General features: G+C 39.8%; 1 protein-coding gene across 3 annotated transcripts in view; it reads left to right on the top strand.

The window, feature by feature from the left end:
* The window catches only part of LOC124110633 (3-phosphoinositide-dependent protein kinase 1-like), a 28,934-nt gene extending 3,640 nt beyond the window's left edge, over window positions 1–25,294 (top strand). For 2 of the 3 annotated variants that reach the window (XM_046469947.2, XM_046469948.2), the window contains 14 exons: window positions 2,822–2,977; window positions 3,351–3,393; window positions 4,678–4,815; window positions 7,647–7,791; window positions 8,360–8,475; window positions 10,565–10,661; window positions 10,778–10,846; window positions 12,338–12,434; window positions 13,055–13,231; window positions 14,792–14,838; window positions 15,305–15,419; window positions 17,971–18,068; window positions 20,484–20,538; window positions 20,854–25,294. In XM_046469947.2, coding sequence (XP_046325903.2) covers window positions 2,822–2,977; window positions 3,351–3,393; window positions 4,678–4,815; window positions 7,647–7,791; window positions 8,360–8,475; window positions 10,565–10,661; window positions 10,778–10,846; window positions 12,338–12,434; window positions 13,055–13,231; window positions 14,792–14,838; window positions 15,305–15,419; window positions 17,971–18,068; window positions 20,484–20,538; window positions 20,854–20,973 — 1,473 coding nt within the window. In that variant the 3' untranslated portion in view covers window positions 20,974–25,294. The remainder of the gene's footprint in view (window positions 1–2,821; window positions 2,978–3,350; window positions 3,394–4,677; window positions 4,816–7,646; window positions 7,792–8,359; window positions 8,476–10,564; window positions 10,662–10,777; window positions 10,847–12,337; window positions 12,435–13,054; window positions 13,232–14,791; window positions 14,839–15,304; window positions 15,420–17,970; window positions 18,069–20,483; window positions 20,539–20,853) is intronic. The other variant, XR_006857274.2, reaches the window with a different exon arrangement.

The following is a 25,294-nucleotide window of genomic DNA, read 5'->3' as shown; positions in this document are numbered from 1 at the left end:
CCTATTACACCTGAGTGCATACTCATGGCTAAGTCATAGAACCATTCATTAGCTTGTGATTTCTGGTGCCCCCCGCCGTGATTTTGCTGGAATATTGCTAAAAGCGGCGTAAAACCATACTCACTCACTCACTCACTCATTAGCTTGTGACTGCACGTGTGGCCAAGCCGTCTGAGGTGCTGTGTCTCTTGCTTTTGTATACAAGTTGATAACCACTGCATGTTGTCCTGTAACTGTTGTCTTATGTATTATTTCAGTAAACATGCACAGGATGTAGAATTGCATGATTAGGCGTGCAGTGTACAAGCTTAATGAGCAAAAGTTACCCCGACTAGTAGTCGAACTTGGGAGGAAATAAAAGGCACAATTCCTGGATTACACTAATTATTGATGACCCAGGAAGATCCAGGGTAGAATAGGTCTTCAGCAACCCATGCTTGCCTTAAAAGGCGACTATGCTTGTTGTAAAAGTCGACTAACAGGATCAGGTGGTCAGGCTCGCTGACTTGGTTGATACATGTCATCGATCCCAATTGCATGGATCGATGCTCATGATATCAATCACTGGATTGTCTGGTCCAGGCTTGATTATTTACAGACCGGCGTCATATAGCTGGAATATTGCTGAGTGCGGCGTAAAACAAACCAACCAACCAATTATTGGTCTCCACAAGATGGTTTTTGATTCACTACACGTGGCGATAACCAAGCAGATTTCAGGGGGAAATATTCCATCCTGTCTATGAGGTCACGCTATCTCCACTCCATTCATGACTGTCGCAGTCAGTGCTTCCAGATCAGTTATCAATTGTTACACTGACTTCATGTGGCTACTGCCAGATAGATGAAAAGTACCCACGGTACCATCAGGTAAACATAATCATATCATTGTTTCCATGCCGGAACCCGAGATCTGGGGCTTATTGATGGATGTGAGCTAATTTTAGTTGGTTGGTTTGTCGTTTAACGCCGCACTCAGCAATATTCCAGCTGTATGACGGCGGTCTGTAAATAATCGAATCTGGACCAGACAATCCAGTGATTGACATCATGAGCATCAATCCACGCAATTGAGATCGATGACATGCATCAACCAAGTCAGCAAGCCTGACCACCCGATCCCGTTAGTCGCCTTTTACGACAAGCATAGTCGCCTTTTACGGCAAGCATGGGTTGCTGAAGACCTATTCAACCCCGGAATCTTCACGGGTCGAGCTAATTTTAGCGGCGAAAAGGCAAACTGGTGACTATCATTAGGAAATGAATAGTGATGTGTTCATAGGCTAGTTGGATCATCAGCTACTGCCCAGTCTACAACCCTAGTGTCACTGTCACGAATAACGCCAGTTATCATAATGTCGTCTGGGAACAAGATACTGTTGTGCCAACCATTAGTAGTCGGAAGGCGACACTGCAGGAATATCTGACATCTTGCAATGTCGACTTCAGACCATCTGAGATTTAAGTTCAACTCATGGGGAAACTACGTCTGAATAAGGAATCGGTTAAGTACAAGACCAATGTCCTGGCGGCACAACAGGGTCACATTGTGTTACGTATGCTAGTTAGACATTGTAAGCCCAACCCTACTGAGCTTATCTGGGCTAACTATAAAGGGTTGATCAACATAGCCTTTGTTTTGCTAGAATCCCACGAGAGGTATGGCCGAAGGTTGAAAATCAAGTTCTTGAAATAGAATGTCAGTACCGCCAGTATGACAGCAGAGATATCAGCCTTCTTGCACCACTTGTCATATCTCTGGATGATAGTACAGATTCAGATAGTCATCAGCTGAATCAGATGCTGGCTAAAGAAATCATCTGTAGAACAACAAATACTTCTTGATAATCCTCAACTTTCCAATACTCTTCCCATTTCATAGCTTCTCACTAATCCATCATTTTCCAAGCAAATATAAAGCAGTACATATCTTAATTGCCTCCCGACGCATATGTCAATGAAATACAAAAACAGCAATATTTTGAGACGGATGCACAGGCCAGCCTGAGGTCATCACCTCGGGACAGGTATTAGGTAAATACTTCAGGCTTTAGGCATTTTCATACATGCATGACAACACATGGATATTTTCTAATCTTATCATTTTACCAGTAATAGTACCTTTTAGGCTGATCACAGTGTCAGTTAGGATAGGCTTGATTAGGTTGATATGTGTTAATTTTTTTCATAGCCCTATGATTTGTATTTATTAAACGAAGCCAGAAAAGCATTTTTCTAGCATTTCCGACTGTACTTTGGTATTCAGCCCTAAGTCTGCTGGAAGCTGGTCAGATGTCCGTTCAAAATCCCAAATTGAAATTAAAATGTTTTCGCTTCATGTTAATATAGTTGTAACTGGTGTTATTTCTTTGAAGATGTGACTTGTTTTTCACCGATAACAGGGCCAATAAAATGGAAGAGGCTTAGTGCATATTTATATATCTGAATTTAAGAAGCTAGAAACTTTTAGAAAATCCCTGTTGTGAACAAAATAATTATTTTTTCCCCAATTTTTCTGCCAATGACACTTAGCATGGAGTGCTAGATAAATCCCTGGTGACTAATACCTGTCTTCAATGTGTAAATTGTGGCCCGGTTGTCTAACACACCACTATTTGCTGTGCCTAGTTGCTTACCTTTGGCAGTCCAAAATCATATGATCATGGGTTTGAATCAAAGATTCACCCGGATTTTGTGTTAAAAATCCAATCATTCCTCCCACTTTTAGCTGACACCTTGTGATAGAAATGAAATACTGTTCCAAGTGGCCCAAACCCAACTCAATGTGTTATTTGTTGATAATGACTCCTTCTTTCCCCAGTCAGGGGTGAAGGCCAGAGAGGACATGGGGTCTCGACGAACAAGTTCCTCCTCGTCAATGTCTGTGACTGACACAGAAACCACAAACAAGCCAGCAAAGAAGACACCAAATGATTTTATCTTTGGCAAAGCTATTGGAGAAGGATCTTTTTCAACTGTAAGAAAGATTATCATTGTAAAACTAATGGGCGGGATTGTTTGTTGCAGTCTGATTGGTTGAAAGCATTGTTAATATGTTAATTTATACATATATACTTTGTCCTAATGTCAGAGTAATGATAACGAACAAGTTAAACATGCATTTAATTTTATATTACTGCATCTTAGATCTAAATCGAGAAAGAAATACTTTGATAAACAAAATGTGTGCATCTCCCAAATGAGTAACGAGTTCAGAAAAAAAATCATTTTTCAAATACTTAGATTTATAGATTTGTCTTTGATCAAGTCCTTGTGATTAAGAAGAATTAGGAAGATATTATATGTGAACTGTTCCTGTGTATTAGTAATGCTTAACCTCACTGGTTCAGGTGTACCTTGCGAAGGAGGTTGGCGTGGATAAAGAAGTAGCAGGTGAGTTGCACAGAGTTGGAGGAAGGAAGAACTCAGTGGGGATTCTGGGGCAGAATAGATAGATCTGCTTGCTGGATCTGCTCACTCGTGAGGATCTAGGAATTACAGTGTCTGCCCTGGCTGATTGTGTGTCAACTGCATTTAGCATTGTCAGCCAACTGTCAACCTCTGGTTTGTTGGCCGTGACAAGATAATTCCCGTGACATAGCTGGAATGTTGCTGACTGCGGTATAGCATAACATTCACTCTCTGAAGGAAGGAATGTCTTGTCCTTACTTTCACATTCATGGTTCTTGCACTGTGGCATAGTAGGAGTGTTGGTGGTGCTAAGCAACACTTTCTTTTCTGCTTTGAGGCCTCAATATCGATCATGATTTTGTATTTTGGGGCTGCTGTCATATGACTGGAATGTTGCTTGGAACATTAAACAAATATTTTTTGCGATTGTGTTCATCATAATCAGTCTGCAGTATTAGCCCCTAGTCCAGACTTGAACTTTCTAATCAGCATTGAGGCCTCGAAATCTTTGTAGGAGTGAGTAAAACATTCAGTATATCTCATTCCTGGAGGGGCGGGATGTAGCCTAGTGGTTAAAGCGTTTACTCACCATGAAAGACCTGTGTTCGATTCCCTACATGGGTACAATGTTTGAAGCCCATTTCTGGTGTCCCCTGCCGTGATATTGCTGAAATATTGCTAAAAGCGGTGTAAAACCATACTCACTCACTCACTCACTCATTTCTGGATATTGAAAAGGAACTTAATTAGCTGTAACATTATGTTGTTGTGGATATTTTTTACACCCTGATGGGTTTCAGAATGGTTCATATTCTTGGACTTTCAATCAAAGGTCTATCAAGGTTTGCTTATATGAAAATCTCCTGATGATATTAATCTCTAGAAAAAGTCTGTTGTTTCTGAGCGCAAAAACTTCTACACCCACGAGGGTGTATGATCGAAGGAATTTTTGGGTTGTGTTTGGGTTGTGTTTGGGTTTTCTTTTGTTAAGATTAGTAGCCGAATCATTTCTTAAAGCTTTTATATGATTGGATCAATAGCCCAGGCATCCTTCATTTATATTTGGGGGGGTCAAATGTTGCTTAAGGTTTGCCTGACATGACCTCTGGAGGGGTTGTGAGATCTTCATGAGTAAATGACTTCAGTGAGATTTCATATCATCACCAAAAAAAAGATTCTTAAAATTTGTCTTCCTCGGATACAAAACATAGCGTAAACGTAATATATTTAACCCCCAAGGTTAATTTTTTTGACAATTTGTTTCAGTGAAAGTTTTGGACAAGAGGCATATAATCAAAGAACGCAAGAACGAATATGTGATGAGAGAAAGAGAGGTTCTCATGAAGTTAAATCACCCCTTCTTCATTCAACTCTTCTGCACATTTCAGGACACAGAGAGACTTTGTATCCTTCAGCAGCTACTTGACACAAACACACCACACCACAATTAAGGATGTCTGCTTAATATTAAACTTTTGGGGGCGGTCGGGTAGCCTAGTGGTTAAAGCGTTCGCTCGTCACGCCAAAGCCCCGGGGTTCGATTCCTGACATGGGTACAATGTGTGAAGCCCATTTCTGGTGTCCCCCCGCCGTGATATTGCTGGAATATTGCTAAAAGCGGCGTAAAACCATACTCACTCACTAATATTAAACTTTTTCAAACCTAGACAACTTAATTATATTTTCCCATTGAAAAAAGAAGGTCAATGTGCATTCTATTGAGCTAAGTGCAAGTATTATCTCCTGTACCAGATTCATATGTTTCTATGGAGACATGTTAGGAAAGTACAAATGATGCCGGGAGAAATAATACACCAAAACTGATGCAATGTGATACATGATCTTCAATACGATACATGATACATTCTGACCTGTATCATGATATTCAGTAAACTATGTTTATAACGAACTGACGGATATAAAGAAATGTGTTTTCATCCCGTCCATTTGTTATACATATGCTGTATATGTGCTTATAACGAACTAAAATTAGTGGTCCCTTTGTGTTCATTATAACCATAGTTTACTGTAGGTATTATATTTACGCTCGGCTTTAAGGGGCTAAAACAAGGACTGGTCGGCTCGGAGTCAGTATACTGTGTCTGAGTGGGGTATTCATGTTAAACTGCAGCATGGTATCTTGGTGAGCTTACACTAAAAATCGGTATCAGTCCGGACTTGTACAAGCAGCCACACACACACATACACGTGCATGCACGTCGCTATATAAGTGCTATAATCTTGGACGCGACGTTAAACCAAATTTCACCTCACCTCATATACATGAGGTGTGTGCTGCTTCACCTGTGGTCAACATTACATGTTAAACATGTACTGTGTTTTATATTGATTCACGCTCACATGAGAGCTAATTTAAAGACTTAAAAGTAGGTTCTTTGAACCTGGCTTGTTACATGCAAGGTATACATGGTAGAGAACGGGGGGTGCAGAGCTCCAGATAAGCTTTTGGTGTTGTGGGTATTTTACCCATGCATTTTAAAATCATTGGGTATCAGTAATTCTATCTGCGTATTCAAATTTCTGTTACCCACTAGTTTTACACAAGTGGGTAATTAAGTTAAATATTTAAAAACACTATTCATCTAGTCCCTGCAAACTGGTGTCGTGTGGGTTTGAGAGCTTTATAGGACTCAAAAATACCACGTGATTCCACACGAAAGTGTGATGGCAAATGATCATGATGTGACTGTCATCATGGAGTTTGGCAAGGTTGACGGAATGCCCGTTTATAATTTCAAAATAAGTTGCTGATTTGCTAATCGAATACGCAAGGTTACTTCACAATATTTTGATGATACGCACAAATTTTATTTTTGTAGCGTATCTGTAATGTTCGTTGCGTATTTGATACGCTTGGATTTTATTTTACTGTGTATTTCTGCATTTCTGATGCATATTTCACGCAGATACGCAGCTTATCTGGAGCTCTGGGGTGGTTGGGTAGCCTAGTGGTTAAAGCGTTTGCTCGTCTCGCCGAAGATCCTTGTTCATTTCCCGACATGGGTACAATGTGTGAAACCCATTTCTGGTGTCCTCTGCCGTGATATTGCTGGAATATTGCTAAAAGTGGCGTAAAACCATACTCACTCACTCACTGGTAGAGAACGGGGCTAAATGTATGATTGAAAATCTGCCCACATTTGTCCAAATCAGCTGTTTTGGGGATCATTTTGCCTTTCCTGTTATTGGGTAGTTGGGTCTGTCACCATTGTTTCACATGTAGGTAGTACCACCGACAACAAATCTTTGCCGGCATATAATATAGATAGATGTTGCAATAAGACAACCAGTCCATCACTCCAGTGAAGATGTGGGCCAGAATTGGTCTTCAGCTGCCAATGCTTGTCCTAAGAGGCGACTAGCAGGATAGGGCAAACTCACTGACATAGTCAGTCATCCTCTCCCATTTGCATAGCTCAGTGCTCATGATGTCAGTCAAAGGATTGTCTGGTCCAGACAGATTCGTAACAGACTGTCATATTGATTATTGCTGAGTGCAGCGTTAAGCAACAAACAAACAAAAACCAGTAAATCTGGATGTATATTTGTCATGCACATCTGTGTAGAACTCTACATTATTGCATCCCATATTGTCAATGAAAATGGTAAACAAAAGTATAATTCCTTTGAATACCCTACCTCTATTACATCCTTGCCATAAATTCCTGTTTGGCTGTTAATCACACTATAAATCTTAATTTAAAATTTGAACAGACGTCCTCTTTACTGCCTACCTATGTTATAGTTGTTGGGGTAATCTATCCCCCAAAAGCCGTGCAACTGCGCATGCGCAAGACGGGAACACATCACTTCTTTCCTGAGAGTCCGGATGTCAACAACCACTATTTTGATCTGCACATCCAGACATTTTGGTAACGAGTTCTTCAACCTCTCTCTGCTGGATCTTCTCACATCTTCTGCTGCTTGTCATTAGAGGCGACTAACGAGATTGGGTGGTCAGGTCAGACTTGGTTGATGCATGCCATTGATCCCAATTGTGCGGATTGATGCTCATGATATCAATCACTGGATTGTCTGGTCCAGACTCGATTATTTAGCTGGAATATTGCTGGGTATGGCGTTAAACAACAAAGAAAATGGTAACAAAAGTATTTCTCTCATATTTGATTCCGTGTTGAAAGATTGTAGGCTGGAAATGCAGAGAATAGTTCTTGTAAAACCAACATGGAGTACTTCCCTTGACCAGTATCCAGATTTTGTGTTGAGTTATGCAAGAGGGGGAGAGCTGCTCCACTACCTGAACAAGCTGTCATCCTTTGATGTTGCATGTACACAGTTTTATGCTGCGGAAATAGTGATAGCGCTCCAGCATCTACGTAATCTGGGCATCATCCACAGGTACGCCTACATTTGTATTATACCATGTATAATATTAGTCATTGTAACCATGGTAACAAGTAGCTCTTTATTTTAAGACTGTAAGAGTTGCAACTTATTGTACAATTTACAGAAGATAACAGTAAGACAACAGATTCATAGAACACCCCTGTGGTTTAGTGCATATAGCATCTGCCTGGAGAGGATTGCTGGTTCAATCCTTTGGCTTTGTCAAACCACAAGATGTTAAAAGATGGTATTTGTTGTTACCCCCCTGTTCCGAGCATCAAGGGATAAAAGAAGGACTGTTTGGCTCGGAGTCACTATTCTGTGTTTGAATGAGGTATCCATGTTAAACTGTGGCATGATCTCTCAGTGGGCTAACACTGTAAAACTGGCATTAGTTTGGACTAGTACAAGCACACATGCTCACACAGGCACACATCACTAGGTGAATGCCAAATATCTTGATAAGGAGAATAATTGTTACCTTGATGAGATACACATAATTTTTAGTCTTTTTGGGTTTGAATTCAAAATGTTTAAACATGAAAATATCCTGTAGTACAATATTGAATTGATATTTCAGAGATCTCAAACCCGAAAATATTCTTCTAAATGATGAGATGCATATCCAGATCACCGACTTTGGGTCAGCCAAGATTTTGAAAGACTCTTCTCCAGTAGAAAACTCTAAAGGTGGAGGTGAGGTACTTAAGGCCATCACAGCCAATGCATTTTAGGTTTGCACCACACTCACATGCCTACTCTAGACCATCTTCCTGAGGCAAGGAAGTTAACTGACTATTATTAAAGTCCAGTAGTAGGCTGGAATTATGGAGTTACATTTTGGTTGGACTAACAAGTCTGTGCATAGTCCAATCAAAATCGACATCCAGATCATGACAACATGGCAGATATTTTCCAAATATTTTCATGTTCTTTATCTAGTGCTCAAGTGATTTGATGCACTTTGTGAGGTAAGACCATTTTTATCATAATAAAGATCTTGATTATCAATCAGATCATCTTGTTTGAACAAATGCAAGTGATATGAGAGGTAAAATCTGATTGCTCAACAGAAGGGACATAACTCGTGTAGCTACTGGTGGCACTACAATGGAGCCCAGAAATTCCAGCCTAGTTAGGCAAGGGTTGAAACTGGACTTTTACAGTCAGTTGACCTTAGACACAAGTAACAATTTGAAAAGTGGAATTGGGGTTCCTTGGGTCCTTGTGGTATTTACCCCTTAGAAGTTAGGGATGTGACACAAACCCTTTGACTTCCAATCTATATTTGGACTTCTTGAGCTTGTCATGACACAGCCACTTTCTCTCACATGCTCAAAAGGTGCAGTTGGGTGGTGTTGTGGTTCAAGGGTTCATTCATTACACCCCTGGCCCAAGTTAGTCCAACTTACATAACAGGCAATTACGTTGATAGACTATTGCTAAATGCAGAGTAAAACTTCATGCATTGACCACAAAGCTTTGACAGAAACTCTTGTGTATTATCATGCTAGATGGATTGTAAAGCCAGTTGCCTGTTCAGGTTTTGTAGACCATATTGCATGTTTCTTTTTCAAACGTTTTTATTACCTGTGTAATTGTGTTGGCGCCAATATCCATAGATGCCCAGTGGTCTCAGGTGCCACGATTTACTGTGCTTAGTTTCCTCCCTTAACCTTGCCAGGATTTACTGATGATGGATTTGAATCCCAGATTTGTTCCAATTATGATCCTTGGTCTGTTGGTACCAAAACCGAGTTCATTAAATCAATATAACCTGTCCCACTTTGGGCTTCCTCCGAAAACAAGCTATGACTAAAACATTATCACTAGCTGTAAAGTGTTGATATGACTGAAACATTATCACTAGCTGTAAAGTGTTGATATGACTGAAACATTATCACAAGCTGTAAAGTGTTGATATGACTGAAATGTTATCACTAGCTGTAAAGTGTTGATATGACTGAAACATTATCACAAGCTGTAAAGTGTTGATATGACTGAAACATTATCACAAGCTGTAAAGTGTTGATATAACTGAAACATTATCACAAGCTGTAAAGTGTTGATATGACTGAAACATTATCACAAGCTGTAAAGTGTTGATATAACTGAAACATTATCACTAGCTCTATAGTGTTGAAATGACTGAAACATTATCACTGGCTGTAAAGTGTTGATATGACTGAAACATTATCACTGGCTGTAAAGTGTTGATATGACTGAAACATTATCACTGGCTGTAAAGTGTTTATATGACTGAAACATTATCACAAGCTGTAAAGTGTTGATATGACTGAAACATTATCACAAGCTGTAAAGTGTTGATATGACTGAAACATTATCACAAGCTGTAAAGTGTTGATATGACTGAAACCTTATCAGTAGCTGTAAATTGTTGATATGACTGAAACATTACAACATTATCTGTAAACTCTACTAACTCACTTCGATATGGTTGTCATAGAAAGAAGTCTGCCCACTTACTCATTATTAACGAGGATGCCCAGTGGGTGCGAGAACAGCTTGCAGACCTGACCTATCACCTGTAGGTTTTTGGTGCAAGTCCTGTGTCAATCTCCATACCTCAGCTCATGGGTTTCTTCCAAATGGTGACATCACCTTGGGTTTTCCTCTCACACTAACTTACATGATATGATATGTAACTGAAATACTGTAAAAACCAACTCTTCCTGATCCAATAGATTTGATGAATTGATAACAGTTGACTTGATTGCAGAATAGATTTGATGAATTGATAACAGTTGAGTTGATTATTGTTCAGATGGCACTCCAGCCTCGGGTGGGCGGCGGAACTCCTTTGTTGGAACTGCCCAGTATGTGTCCCCGGAAGTACTCACGAGCAAGAAGGCATCATTCAGGTACAAGTTTGTCACATTTCATAATTCTGTCTGTTACATCAATGTAATGTCAAATCCTATTCATATGAAGGTGAAAGTGTTGAGGCGGAGGTGACAGTAATGTTGTGTTGTTGCAGCTCGGACTTGTGGGCGTTAGGATGTATCATATACCAGTTCCTGGCAGGCTTGCCGCCATTCAGGGGAGGGTAAGTGCACAACTTGGATTCAATTGATTGTTGTGTGTGATCATGCTGCTTGAGTTAGGCAAGACAAGACAAAGTTTATTTAATAGACAACATGCCAATCATGATACACACAAAAACCATCAGTATTGTTCACAAAGCTAATCCCGTATTGGAGAAGAGCCGTTACGTATCTTCACAATTGCAGGTGTTATTTAGTAATTGAGGCCAAGAATTTATCTTGTGGAACAGCTCTTCAAATTGCAGCACACCGTTCCATCCATTTTGACAATGAGCCATCGCTTCACTTTGCCATCCGGACCCGTGAAGATCCGGGTTAGAATAGGTCTTCAGCAACCCATGCTTGTCGTAAGAGGTGACTTGGTTGATGCATGTCATCGATCCCAATTGCGTGGATCGATGCTCATGATATCAATCACTGGATTGTCTGGTCCAGCCAGATTATTTCCAGACTGCCGTCATATAGCTGGAATGTTGCTGAGTGTTGCGTTAAACAACAAACCAACCAACTTTGCCATCCTTGATACCATTGTCCAGTGATGTCACCATCTCTATTTCTGTGCAGTTGTCTCTCACTCATGAGCTTGATGTCAACAACCAAACAAACTGACTCTACGTTCATACGCCATATCTACGTTCAACAGTGCGGCCCATACATTGGAACCCTTGATATGTTAAATTGAATCAGATCATTGCTCATAATATTGATCACTGGATTGTCTGGTCCAGAATCGACTATTTTTAAACCACTGTCATATAGCTGGAATATTTCTGATAGTTGCGTTGATCAACAATGGTGTTCAAGGCGGTGTTAAATTCCACTCACCGTCTTTCTCCCGCACTCACTTTAACCCTCTGCTGTTGTTTGACTTTTGAATATTTATGTGAATGCTTTCATTGTTTTCACGAGAAAATATTTGTCATTAAACATTGAGTAATGTAAAATTTACATTCTGCTTTATTATTCATACCTTCACAATCATGGTAACAATAATAAGCTTCTCAAAAGAAGTTAAGGACCACTTGATTCTTTCATATTACTATAGTTATTAAGCCATACCTGAGGATTCTTTCATATTGCTATATTTGGTTGGTTGGTTGGTTGGTTGGTTGGTTGGTTGGTTGGTTGGTTGGTTTTACGCCGCACTATTCCAGCTATATGACGGCGGTCTATAAATAATCGAGTCTGGACCAGACAATCCAGTGATTGACATCATGAGCATGGATCCACGCGATTGGGATCGATGACCTGCCTCAACCAAGTCAGTGAGCCTGACCACCCTCGCTCTTACGACAAGCATAGTCGCCTTTAACGGCAAGAATGGGTAGCTGAAGACTATTGCTATAGTAACAAGATCATGACATAACTACCGTCATATGAAAGAATCGGATGCTCCTTAACTTCTTTTGAGTAGGATATATAGCTTAATTTCTATAAGTATCATTTTTTTCATTGATCATACTGCTATCTATTCTTTTTCTTCTTTTTTTCAGGCATGAATACCAAATATTCCAGAAAATAACAAAATTAGAGTATGATTTTCCCGAAGGTTTTCCAGATTCAGCCACAGACTTAGTAGAAAAGTTATTGGTAAGTAGAATTCTGATATATGGAGGCTGTCAAATGAGTGTGTTTGGGGATGATAAACTTCCTGTATTTGGAATAAAAATTGTATTCAGTTCACCAAGGTGTCAATCGTCGCTCTACGTCAATCACTGGATTGTCTTGACTGAAATATCTTCAGGACACTGTCATAGAGCTGGAATTATTCTGATTTTGGCACTAAATACAAACAAGTCATAATAGCTTTAATCCCAATTCACTCACATGTTGGAGATACCTGTGAAGATCCAGGTTAGAATAGCTCTTCAGCAACCCAGGCTTGCCGTAAGAGGCAACTATGTTTGTTGTAAGAGGCGATTAACGGGATCGGGTGGTCAGGCTCAGTGACTTGATTGATGCATTTCATCATATCCCAATTGTGTAGATCGATGCTCATGATGTCAATCACTGGATTGTCTGGTCTGGACTTGATTATTAACAGACTGCCGTCATATAGCTGGAATATTGTTGAGTGCGGCATAAAACAACAAACAATCAAAGATGGTGGAGATGCCAAAATGTCATATGTTGTTTGTAAGTTACAGTTGTTCAATTTTCATGAAGATATAAATTAAGAAAGGATCTCTAGTTTGGTTTTATTTTCTCAGGTCATAGATGAAACAAATCGTTTGGGTTGCCCAGAGTTAGGAGGATTTGGCCCACTGAAAGATCATGAGTTTTTCAAGAGCATCAATTGGGACACTTTGAAAGATGGACCTGCACCCAAAATGATGCCATATCTACCAGCAACTAGTCATAACCCTGAGCTGTGGAGCTCAGAGAGGGTAAGTTGAAGGCGTATCTCCCAGCAACTTGTCATTACCCTGAGCTGTGGCGCTTAGAGAGGGTAAGTTGAAGGCGTATCTACCAGCAACTAGTCATAACCCTGAGCTGTGGAGCTCAGAGAGGGTAAGTTGAAGGCGTATCTCCCAGCAACTTGTCATTACCCTGAGCTGTGGCGCTTAGAGAGGGTAATTTGAAGGCGTATCTACCAGCAACTTGTCATAACCCTGAGCTGTGGAGCTCAGAGAGGGTAAGTTGAAGGCGTATCTCCCAGCAACTTGTCATAACCCTGAGCTCAGAGAGGGTAAGTTGAAGGCATATCTCCCAGCAACTTGTCATAACCCTGAGCTGTGGAGCTCAGTGATGGAAGCAGTTTAGTTGGGGCTGCCATGTTTTCCTAAACTGCTACTTGTCTTTTAGCTGGACTCCTTGTTTTGGACATCAAAGCTTTGTTTTGAGTATTTGTCAATTGACATGATTCTAAAAATTGCTGTTGACTGACATTGCACTGTTCCTGTGGAGGTAAATGAAGGAAGATAATATTTAATTAGTTCATGCAACTGTTTTATCAATTGTAGATAAATCCTACAGAGCACATTGACAGACTTTTCTAGTGGGTCTATCTGTCGACCCCTGTTGTGATACATAGAGGATATGATATGAGTGTTCATCTCATACTATGTTTACGACACGAGTGTCAAAATAATTAGGCATGAGTGTCGTCACATAGTATGACATGAACATGAATATAATTTTCTACTTATTACCAAAAAAGATATCTACATACAGAGACAAATTTGATTGTTTACCTATAAGGACAGCAAGTCGCAACTGCAGCGGAACCACTATTTGTCGATTTACGTCAACAATCTTCAGCAATGACATCGTTTCTACTGTGACATCATTCCGACCTGACGTCACAATAAGATTCGGATGACGTCAACAATGCTGTCCGGATGATGGAAACAATACACTGTTGACGCGTGAAGTGATATGACCCTAGGGCACATGATTGTTATGAACCCCGATATGTTTGCCCTCGTAGGTAATAAATCTAAATATTGGACAGATGATACACTGTGAATGAGGGGAGACACAAAACTGATGCTAGGAATGGATGCTGTGCCACCGTTGTGGTCCAAACTAGGGCTGAGTTTGTAAACTGTTTTGTGTTTGATTCAGATCACATTTTCTATTTTTTTGTTACTTCATGATGATAAAATACAACTTAGATTCAATTATTGGACACCCAGGTAGATACAGGTTAAAATGGATCTTCAGCAACCCATGCTTGTCGTAAGAGGCGACTAACGGGATAGGGTGGTCAAGACTTAGTTCATGCATGTCATCATATCCCAATTCCGAAAATCGATGCTCATGATTTCAACTGGATTATCTTGTCCAGACTCGGTGACTTTGTTGATGCATGTCATTGTATCCCAGTTTCCCAATGTCTGGTCGAGACTCAATTATTTTACAGACTGCCATCATGTGGCTACAATATTGCTGACTGCAGCATTAAACAATCAAACTTAATTATTGGTTCTTCCTTTTGTTTACAGGTTGGCTTTGATGACAAGAGACTAGTTGAGATAATAACAGACACAGTGTAAGTAAAAGGGATGGGAGAGCCTTAACTAGGTATTCTTAATATCGGCTCTGGTTGCATCAGTCAGACACACAGTTTCAGATTTAAACTTGGGGATAAACCAATTTTTGGAGGAGCAAGGAAGACATTTTGCACATTCAGTGTCAGGAGGAAACATGACAACTGTCTGCATATAGTTATTTCACTTTTGTCAGCTTTATGATCAAGCTTCAGAAATTGATGCTGGCCTAGGATTACAACTATTCCAGATAAAGTGAGATACTTGTCAGATTGATGTTGAAACCCAATCCCTCACCCACAACGACATAGACTCATTGTTATCCAAAATGTCCTGAAGAAATTTAATGTTTTATTTTTCCCTGTTTGTAATGACAGAGAAGAATGTCCTTTCACAACTTGATAACATCAAGACAATGTCCCACTGTCATTTGCCTCCAGTTACACCAGTATGTGTTTGTGTTGACAGTATGACGGCTGACGAGCGCAAGAAGGAGCTGGAGAGACAGGCCACAGGTAACAAGTACCACCAGTTTGTGGAGGGCAACCTTATCCTCAAACAAGGCTTGATAGATAAACGGAAGGTTGGTTCAGACTTTCTCTCTGTTTGGCTGATAGTGAGCAAGGTTTTGTGCTGCTTTCAGCAATATTCCAGCAATATCATGGCCGGGAACATCAGAAATGGGCTTAACGCTTTGTGTCTATGTGTGGAATAAAACATGGGTCTTCGATGTTACGAGCAAATGCTTTAACCAAAAGGCTACCCCACTGCCCCTATTTGTTAGAGTATTACATTGAACTGATTATAAGTCCCGTGTTTGTGTAGGATACAACTGTTTACATGATTAAAACATTGTTCACAACGTTATTACTTAGACGAAGCAGTGTGAATGAATTTAATTTTTCACTGGATTGAAAACTGATTTATTTATTCTTGTAACTGATAAGATTGAAGAATGATGATCTGGTCCTCGAAGGTGTCCAAGTTGCTGGAAACCTATGATCATGGGTTACATCACAGTTATGTTTCTAGGTTTGTCAACACCCATCCCTACTCCTGGGTTTCACGAAAGTGGTAAACATCTAAGACTTGTATCACTTGTGCTTCTCACAAATCAAATTGCCACACTGTGAAGTACTGTTCAATGCAGTGTCCGAAAGAAATTGCCTGCCTGCCCGCCTGCTTGTGGCTAGTAACTCTTGTGTTGGGCTGCATGACATTTTCTCCTAACTGCCTGACTGTCTGGCAGATAATTTTAAGACTACTTACGTATTCTGTTTTATTTTCTCCTTGTAGATTCGCAAGTAATTGTTTGCATTATTTCAGCTGAATCAAGACATGATTTGTTTCTCTTTTGGTTGCGATTTTTCAATATTTATTATGCCTGAATGCGGGCAGGTAACTTGGAAGATGGGCAGGCAACACTTATTGGTCACCTGCCCGACTGTCTTGTTGGGTTTTAAAATTATTTCAAATACTGGTGCAAAGCAGTGTTCAACCCAATTGAATCTGTGTTACTTCACTCACACAATTTGGATTTCCCTGAGTATGATGTGTGGTCTGTCGTTACCAGGCCAGTGCTTGCGTGTTTCACCAGGGGTATGTGTTCGAGACCTTCATCCTTCGAGCTTACTTCCCACTTCAAGCTGCTATGCTTTCATATGACTGAAATTGTGTTCAAATCTATGTTCAATCACTCACTCACATGTTTTGTTTGTTTGTTTGTTTGTTTGTTTGTTGTTTAACGCCACACTCAGCAATATTCCAGTTATGTGATGGCGGTCTGTAAATAATCTAGTCTGGAAAAGACAATCCAGTGATTGACATCATGAGCATCAATCCATGCAATTGTGATACGATGACAACTAAGTCAGCGAGCCTGACCACCTGATCCCGTTAGTCCCCACTTCTGACAAGCATAGTTGCCTTTTACGGCAAGCATAGGATGCTGAAGACCTATTGTACCCCAGATCTTCATGTGTTCTCACTCACATGTGCAACCAGTGAAAAGAGTACTTTGTCTTTAGCGGTGGCACGTGGTCCTGTGTACAGCGCACAGGTCACAATAAGATGAAGTAAAGCAACATTGGTTGGATGGGTGACTGTATTCAGCAGCTTAACTCCTGGGAGTTGCCTGCTCAACCCTGAAGGACGTGTAACACATGTGGTGTCTCCTTAGACAAGGGACTGTTCGAAATATGCCTCTGTTCACCCAGCAGTGAATGGCTACCCAGTAGGATGAGATGGTTATAAAGCTGTCAGCTTCTAGTGCCTCAAAGGCAGCTTGGGTTATATACTCCCCAGGAAGCTGAGAATGAAAATTTAGTACACACTGATCCATTGCCCGGGGTAATAATAGTGTAAAACGACTGTGAGCAGCCTGGCTGGTATTTTGTGCTGTATAAATAAATTCTTATGATAATATTATTACATTTGTCAATAGCAGGATGGACAGGATGTTATGAACTGAAAGGCCTGAACTGAAAATGATTGCAAAATACAACCTTCGTTTTCAGTGAAATATTTCTGTGACGGTGAGCTCTATCTTGGGGCCTGAATTAATTGATTGTGACATGCATCAACCACCATGATATCAACAAACTTATTTGATACTTATAAAGACAGTGAGTGGAGGAGTTTTAGGATTGAATGAATAAGTAGGGAAGGCTGCCAGCAAAGGGACCACATGGTCGATCACCATTTCGGAGATATCATTAATCGAAATGATTAATTGTTGTGTGCTATATAAGTGAAAAATCAATTGACAAGGCACTGCATTGTCTGTTTTACAAGCTATTCAGTTCATTTTTTTTTTATTTTGGAGAGATGACGTAGATTATGAGTCAACTCTTTAACTCAATACCGACCAGGTGGCCCCTGTACAAGTAGTCTTCCCCAAATATCGCTTTTCACTGCATTAACAATGTTCCAGCTTTTCGCGGTGAGAGTTTTGAAGGTGAACTTGCTTTTACAAGCAATGGGGATTTGTACATAAGACAATTTAGCTTGGGTCAATTGTGAGGTGTCGATCGTGTGACAAATACCATGATGTCATGATATCAAACCGAACTTTCCAGGTCTTCACAAGACAGTGACTTGACAATGAGTATTGATAATGCCACTTTCTGTTGCAGGGTCTGTTTGCCCGGAGGCGCATGTTGTTGCTGACAGAGGGCCCCCACCTGTACTACGTTGACCCTGCCAACATGGTCCTCAAGGGACAGATACCATGGTGAGATACACAATTTAGGGATAGCAACTTCTTTATTTACAATTTGTTATCCATAAATTGTGTCTACTTTGTCATCTGTCAACTTCTAAGTAAGGCTAAAAAATAATAGTCTTGGTTCTCAGGCACCGCCTGCATCATCATTATGTTTGCCGCATGTTCCATTTTTTTTCTATTTTTAAAACAAATGAAAAATCCTAAAATCAGATCAGATATAGCACACAGTTACTTCCCTTTACATGCGCACTGCTTTACTGCACATCTTGTGTTGTGGTCATGGCAGCAATAGGAGTTCGTATGCTTGTTTATGTAGGAGATCCTTTCCCAGGTTGATTTGATGGTACACAACTGTATATTTGGTTTGAATACTAGTTTGAACAAGCAAAAAAAAATTAAAAACAGCCTGCCCGCACATTATTTTCAAGTCATTGCCTGAGAACTAATTCTTTTATTTTTTTTAAGCCTAATGCCTATAAAACAATTCTATCGGTGGGGATTCCGGGTAAGGATAGGTCCCCAGTAAAATATGCTTTGTTTGTTGTTAAGCTCTGCACTCAGCAATATTCCAGCTGTTTGACGGCAGCCTCTGAACCGTCAAGGTACAATGACACACATATTAGCCAAGTCACCGAGCCTGACCACCCAATCCATTTGGTCGCCTCTTACTACCAGTATAGGTTGCAGGGGGCCTATTCTAGCCCAAAGTCCCCATGGATTGTCTGACATACCTGTCCTTCACTATCACCTGTCCTCCAACACTGAGCTGATACTAGCACTGAAAACTGTCCATTGTAGCTATACCTCCATGGGAGACCCGTGAAGATCCGGGGTAGAACAGGTGTCACTAACCCATGCTTGCCGTATAAAATGCTGTGTCGGAAGAGGCAACTAATGTGATCAGGCAGTCAGGCTCTCTGATGTGGTTGATGCAATATCCCAGTTGCGTGGATCGATGCTCATGATTTCAATCACTGGATTGTCTGGTCCAGACTTGATTATTTACAGACCGCCGTCATATAGCTGTAATATTGCTGAGTGCGGATATAACAACAAACAAGCCAAAAAATCCTCATGGGGATTCTGAGTTAATAAAACTGGTAGCTTGCAACTCCCCGTTTGCTGGTCGTAAGAGGAGACTTCATGGCTTGTGTGCTAAGACTGTGTCTTGGATGATATCATGTCATGGTGTGGATTATTGCTGATGAGATCAATCACTGGGTTGCCTGGTCATGACTGGATTATTTATGGGCTGCTGTCAAACAGCTGGAATATTACTGTGTGCTAAGTTAAACAACAAACCAAACTCAAATTAGAAGTGTTTGTCATTCTGAACATGACATTAATTAGAATCAGTTGGAAGACTGGAAATATGTTTGTTTTAACATCAGTGATTATTAAAATGAGATGTGTTTGGATAGTTACATGTGATGCTAATTCCAAAGTCAATATGACAAAAATTGGAACACTGAATAAGCATGCATACTCAGGGTTTTACCTTGACTTACAACGTCCAATTATTAATTGTAAGGGTCCTTGCAGGCAATATGAGGGTCCTGTAAAGTAATGAAACGGTGTAGTGTCTGTACATTTAGATCATGTCTTTACAGCCTGGAATGAATCAGTGATCATGTGGACAGTGGTTATAACTGATGGATGAAATAACAGATACCCATAATTGCTCTTTATACGCTTGTGTGTCCCATGGGACACAGTCAATTTTTTTCCTGCATCCATTCTCGCCCAATCTCATTAAAATCAGATCTTATTTCTCGCTACCGCTAAACAAAGATCTGAGGACATCCCATTACGGGTCACGTCAGAACGACCTTTTGCGAATTTTGACCGACCAATGAAATCTACATTAGCCAATCAGAAGGCAGCTTTCTCTAGCTTTACAACTCTAGTTTCAAACTGGCCACTACGCTTCGAAACATATTTTGACATATTCTCGATTAAAAAAATTAAAACTGATAAGAAGAACACTCTGGAATGGCTTATTGATGGCCTAGATTGTATGGATATAATCATAAAACCTGTAACTGTCGTTCGGAATACCCCGTGTTAAACATTTCGTGGTTGCATGATTAGAAAACAGATTCCGACTGTCACTTTCATGATCTGGTAAGCGACGCTCTGATTGGTCGGATGAAAGGTTGTTCTGACATGACCCTTAATGGGATGTCCTCAGATCTTTGTTTAGCGGTAGCGAGTACAAAGATCTGATTTTAATGAGATTGATTCTCGCCATTTGTGCATACTGGACGCACCTATGTGCGTCATGTCAAACCCTGATACTGTTGTTTCCTGTTTACTTGTGTTGGGCACTATTAACAAGGTGTTGTGAGGGAAGGGAAGGGAAGGGTTGTGTTATATTAGTCCTTGGTTCTTTCCTTATCTCTACCTTTCTGTCTGTCACAGGTCCAAAGAACTTCGTCCTGAAGCCAAGAATTTCAAGATATTCTTTGTACATACTGTAAGTACAGTACACATTGTGAAGTAGACTCTTTCGCAGATCCGCAAATTTAGAGCACCCCTGAACTCCCATGAACACCCCCAAATTATGGACAAGGCTCCATTGAAAAAAAGTTTCAGCTGAAAAGTAAAATATCCATTCTCATCCCTGTATAATGGATAAGGCCCAAGGAAAAAAATAAGCCTGGAAAGTCTCCAGCAATGAATTTGTTTTTTATGTGGAAAACATGTTTCCAGTATTTCATAGAACAAATAATTCAAAAATCAAATCTCTTGAATGTATGTAAAAAAAAACGTTTGTATTTTTCACCCACAGCCTAACAGGACATATTACTTAGAGGACCCTGAATCCCGAACGGAAGAATGGGTTCGTAAGATAAGGGATGTGTGGAGGCGGTACTACAGTTCCGACAACAAGCCAGTGGAGAGGCCCTAGCCATGGTGGGACTGTGTGTGTGGCATACTGACATACTGACATACCTAGCATACTGGATATCCATGTGCTCTACAAGCTGTAAATGCTGTACACAAAGATAAATCTAGGCCACACAACGGAGGGATTCCTTCAGTATCACTGCACATTCCCATCAAATTCTAATCTTCACGGGGGATTATTCTCATTCAGATATGAGCCGCCAAACTTTTTCACTTGTTTTATAAATGACCAATGGCCATTGGAACAATCTCCAAGGAGACATGTAATACTGTAATCATCCACCATTAAAGTTAATGAAATGGAAGTTACGAAAGCAGCCAATGAGAGAGGTTGTTACAATCCTGTTTATGATTGTCATGGTCCAATCACAATTTGTGTTTCAAAGTGGAATAATCTGTAATCAGTCTTGCCACTTGGTATTCATATCTGTGAATGTCGGAAAACACTTTAATGCAAGTACATGTAGGTTGTATTAGTGCGTCCATAGGTGCTCACATTAATGTGTAATTCCTCCCCCTTACATCCCCCCCTTTGTTGCCATCCTAGATTCATCTCTGTGTATATGCTCCCATAGTCAAGTTATTAGCAGTCTGCTATGTATTCCCAATTAAAACTTAATACTCCAATCTAGTACTATTCTATTCCACTTTTGATAGGGATAATGATGTCAGGTATAGTGAACTATACACTTGACTTATTACCGGTTTTAGAACCATGTGTGTATCATGGAAGGATAAACAATATCCCCATCAAATGTGAAGTAGGATATAAACATTTGTACTTCAAATAAGGTTAGCAAATCTGTCTTAAGAAAGGATTATATTCCTTTGACTCTTTCTGTTTTGCTGTTGATAATTAATTTAAAGAATTTCACTTTAATTCTGAACTTAACTTTTAACAGTGTTTCATGCAATAGATGGGACTGCTTCCAGACAGTACCTATGATGTGGTTCTGTTGCCATGGTTGCTGTTGTCTGTTAATGTTACGCAATGTTGCTTGTGTATGGATTCATTCATCTGCACTAGTTGCTAAAGTAATGTATGTTTTGCTGCTTCTGCATCTTAGCACATGCAGTCTTTTCTGTTTTTGTCTTTCAAATAGTCATGGAATGTGCCATAAATAAGTCCAGTCCATTCTTCAGGACGTCATCACACCTCACTCAGTCTTATTAAAATCCCATCTTTTACTCTGAGACAAAACCCCTATGCGTGTCCATTTGATAAACCTGATGCTACCTCCTATGGAGGGATTTCAGATCTTCACAAAGTTATCGTATCAGAGGGAAAGATCTGATCTTAATGAATTTGTGTGGATCATTTGTCTGCAAGTCATGACAATGCCAGAAATTGTTTACCTGTGTGGAATATGTTCATTATCGGAATCATGCCTATGTGGTATTATGCACTACATCACTATCAATGTGATGCCATTGTTGTTCATCACGGGGGACAGTGCAGTGGTCGAGGTCGCTGCAGTTCATTGTACAGAGTTGCATCCATTAGTCGAGTCAGGATCTGCAGATCCTGGGTTAAGATCCCAGTTTGTGATCATGGTTTTGTCAGCACCACAGCCATGCTTGTAAGTCTCACCCAAGTGGTAAACATCCGATACCTGCATTTCTTTAGGCCTCCAACATAAGCTGACAAGCCAGGATATTACTGAAATACTGTTTGATAATGATAAACTCACTAATTCACTCCTCTTTGTGAAGCCTAAATATTAAATCATTCAAAATAACATGGGCATGCCAGAAATGTGTAATCGTGAGTTCGAATCCCAGTTTGCCCGATTATGTTTCTATGTTTATCAGCGCCATGACCGTACACGTGGGTTTCACCAAAGTGGAAAATGTCTGAGTCCTGCATCCCTTAGGACTTTCTTCCCACATCAAGCTGAATGCCGTGATATAACTGGAATACTGTCCAAAGGAGTTAAACGCAACTCACTCAAAATAATATGCCCCACCTGCCGTGAAGCCACATTCTGTAAGCTGTTTCCAGATGGTACATGGAATTATTACGGTACCTGAAAGGTTCACATGTTATTTAGATAAAACTTTGAGCACCACATCAGAAATTGCCAAGTCAATTTGTACCCATAATAGTGTGAGTAAAGTGCAAATGAACAAATTTGCTGGTCGAACCTTTTGCTTCAGTAATCAATCATTAAAGCTATAGTACATAGAAGCTGAAATTGCAAATCTCTGAATCCAGTGTGTCATTGTGTTGAGATTGTTCTGTAGTAGGCTGTTTTTTCTCTCCTTGTTTTTTATATGTAAGACTGATGCTTTCACTTCTCGTTAAAACTACCGGTATTCTTTTTTGCTAGTTGTAGTGCAAATTAGTTTTTTTCTTGTTACATTATTTTTATCAGTAAGAATATTATGGTGATGTTATTAATTAATTAAGTGCAATTTCATGATTTATTGAACCTATGACGCAGAACCCAAAACATGCCTCTCCAGCAGGGGGTGCTCTCCATGCAGTCACCGTCTAGAGTTACCTCACCTCAAGCCCTCATTTTCCATCTCTGATCAGCTGGCAGCATGTTGTAAGCTATTCTTTAATATCCTTTGACATCGGCTTAAAAAATTGTTCTTTTTAATACTTTTGTGAATAATCTTTCCTTTGGAAGGTTATTACACACATGAAGTGCTGACATCGTTGTGGGTCAGCAGACCAGAATTAGTTTACCATGCCCTCTGTGCGAGAATAATAGGAAGATTTGTAAGTACAAGCACCACGTCTACTGTCACCAGTTGGATGACTAGATCAACATATCTACTGCAGTTGTGTTGGGACAGAGCAGTGCAGCTCTTTTAATTGTCTCAAGGATTCCTTTACTCATACTCAGCTTATAGCTATGCTGCTTTTTAGTCAGCTGGAGGTGATCGTCAACTAGAAACATCCTGCCCCCCGAATGAATTTTGTGCAGCTTTTAGATGAAAGGAAAACGAGAGCTAAAGGGGAGGTAACTCTGGCCGAAGACTTGATGGAGACACATGCAATATGTTTATAGGATCAAAGAAAGAAGGAAAGTGCTAATATCATAAATATACTATTTTCTTGAATTTAATTTATTTACTCTTTGAAAATTTATCCAAAATGAAGTATGTATCTATTAAAAAATATGACATGTAAAATAGTAAATGATGCACCTTCCCACCAGATAAAACAGTTCTATACGATTGCTTGTATCCATAACCACGATCATATATAATAGTAACTCGTTCAGTCATGTGTACTGTCAATGTAGTTGAATCCCTCCTTGAGTTAACACACCAGTACTGTGTTGATTTGTTGCAGACATTTGTCCTGTATAGAAATGTCTTGCCACTTACGGAACCCCTAATCTGTGTTTTGTTTTGTTGTTGACAAATCTGTACAATGTATAAAGTTTTGTTGTTATTATTATTTGTAAATATTGTATTTTGAGATTGATATCCCGAGTCTTAGTGGCCCACTCCCTGAATTGATTGTTAACTTCCATTATTTATACTGTTAGTACACAGATAGGGCTACTTTTACGTGCAGCTAACCAGTCCACTCCTTGCACCCTTCCTCCTACATGCTAACTAAAGGGTTACTTTACTTGGCTGAAAAGTTTAGAAAATCTGTTCTCAGGTAACAGCTTTTAACATATTATCACAAATGTAGAGATTATTTGTAAAACATCAGTTCCAAAAGGTTTACTACTTAGCCAACTGCTAAGAATTTTCCTCCTTTTTTAGTGAAATTTACATTTGGGCTTCTCAGCTCAGTTTCAATTTTACTGTTATTTCTATTTTATTTGTCTTCTAGCCCAAACTTGTCGTTCTGAGAAACTTTCAGTAAAATTTAATCTTAGAATGTAGATCATCATCTGTACTTTGTGGGGGGTGTTTATGCTTGGAATGAAGAGTACACTCACCACTGAAGTATGTTGACAATGCATTGGCTTAGCTTACTGGACCAATTCATTTTTATGTTACTCAGGCTTCTCATTATTGCAGACTGAATTTGGTCCATCACTTGGTGTGGAGGGGTGTCTAGAAACATGTAAACAATATACTGATCTTGCTAGGGGGCATTTGCTGATGCCAGGGACCTGGCAACCAATCTCATTTTCTTATTTTTAGCCTTAGGTAGTTAAGCAAAGTGTATCTTGATAAAGGCAAGGGTTTCCTGTGTGGAGTAACTGCACAACATTGATAATCTGCACGTGAAAAAAATTCTTGGAAATCAAACCGTCAACATACATTTTGTTCCTATGATTATATATGGTTAGAAGCATTGGTCTGGTCAATATTTGAAAATAAAATCAGAATTTTATCATAACCCA

Source organism: Haliotis rufescens, unplaced genomic scaffold (assembly GCF_023055435.1).
Source record: "Haliotis rufescens isolate VD_foot unplaced genomic scaffold, xgHalRufe1.0.p SCAF_11, whole genome shotgun sequence".
Classification (NCBI taxonomy): domain Eukaryota; kingdom Metazoa; phylum Mollusca; class Gastropoda; order Lepetellida; family Haliotidae; genus Haliotis; species Haliotis rufescens.
This window is presented reverse-complemented; position numbering and strand designations above follow the sequence as displayed.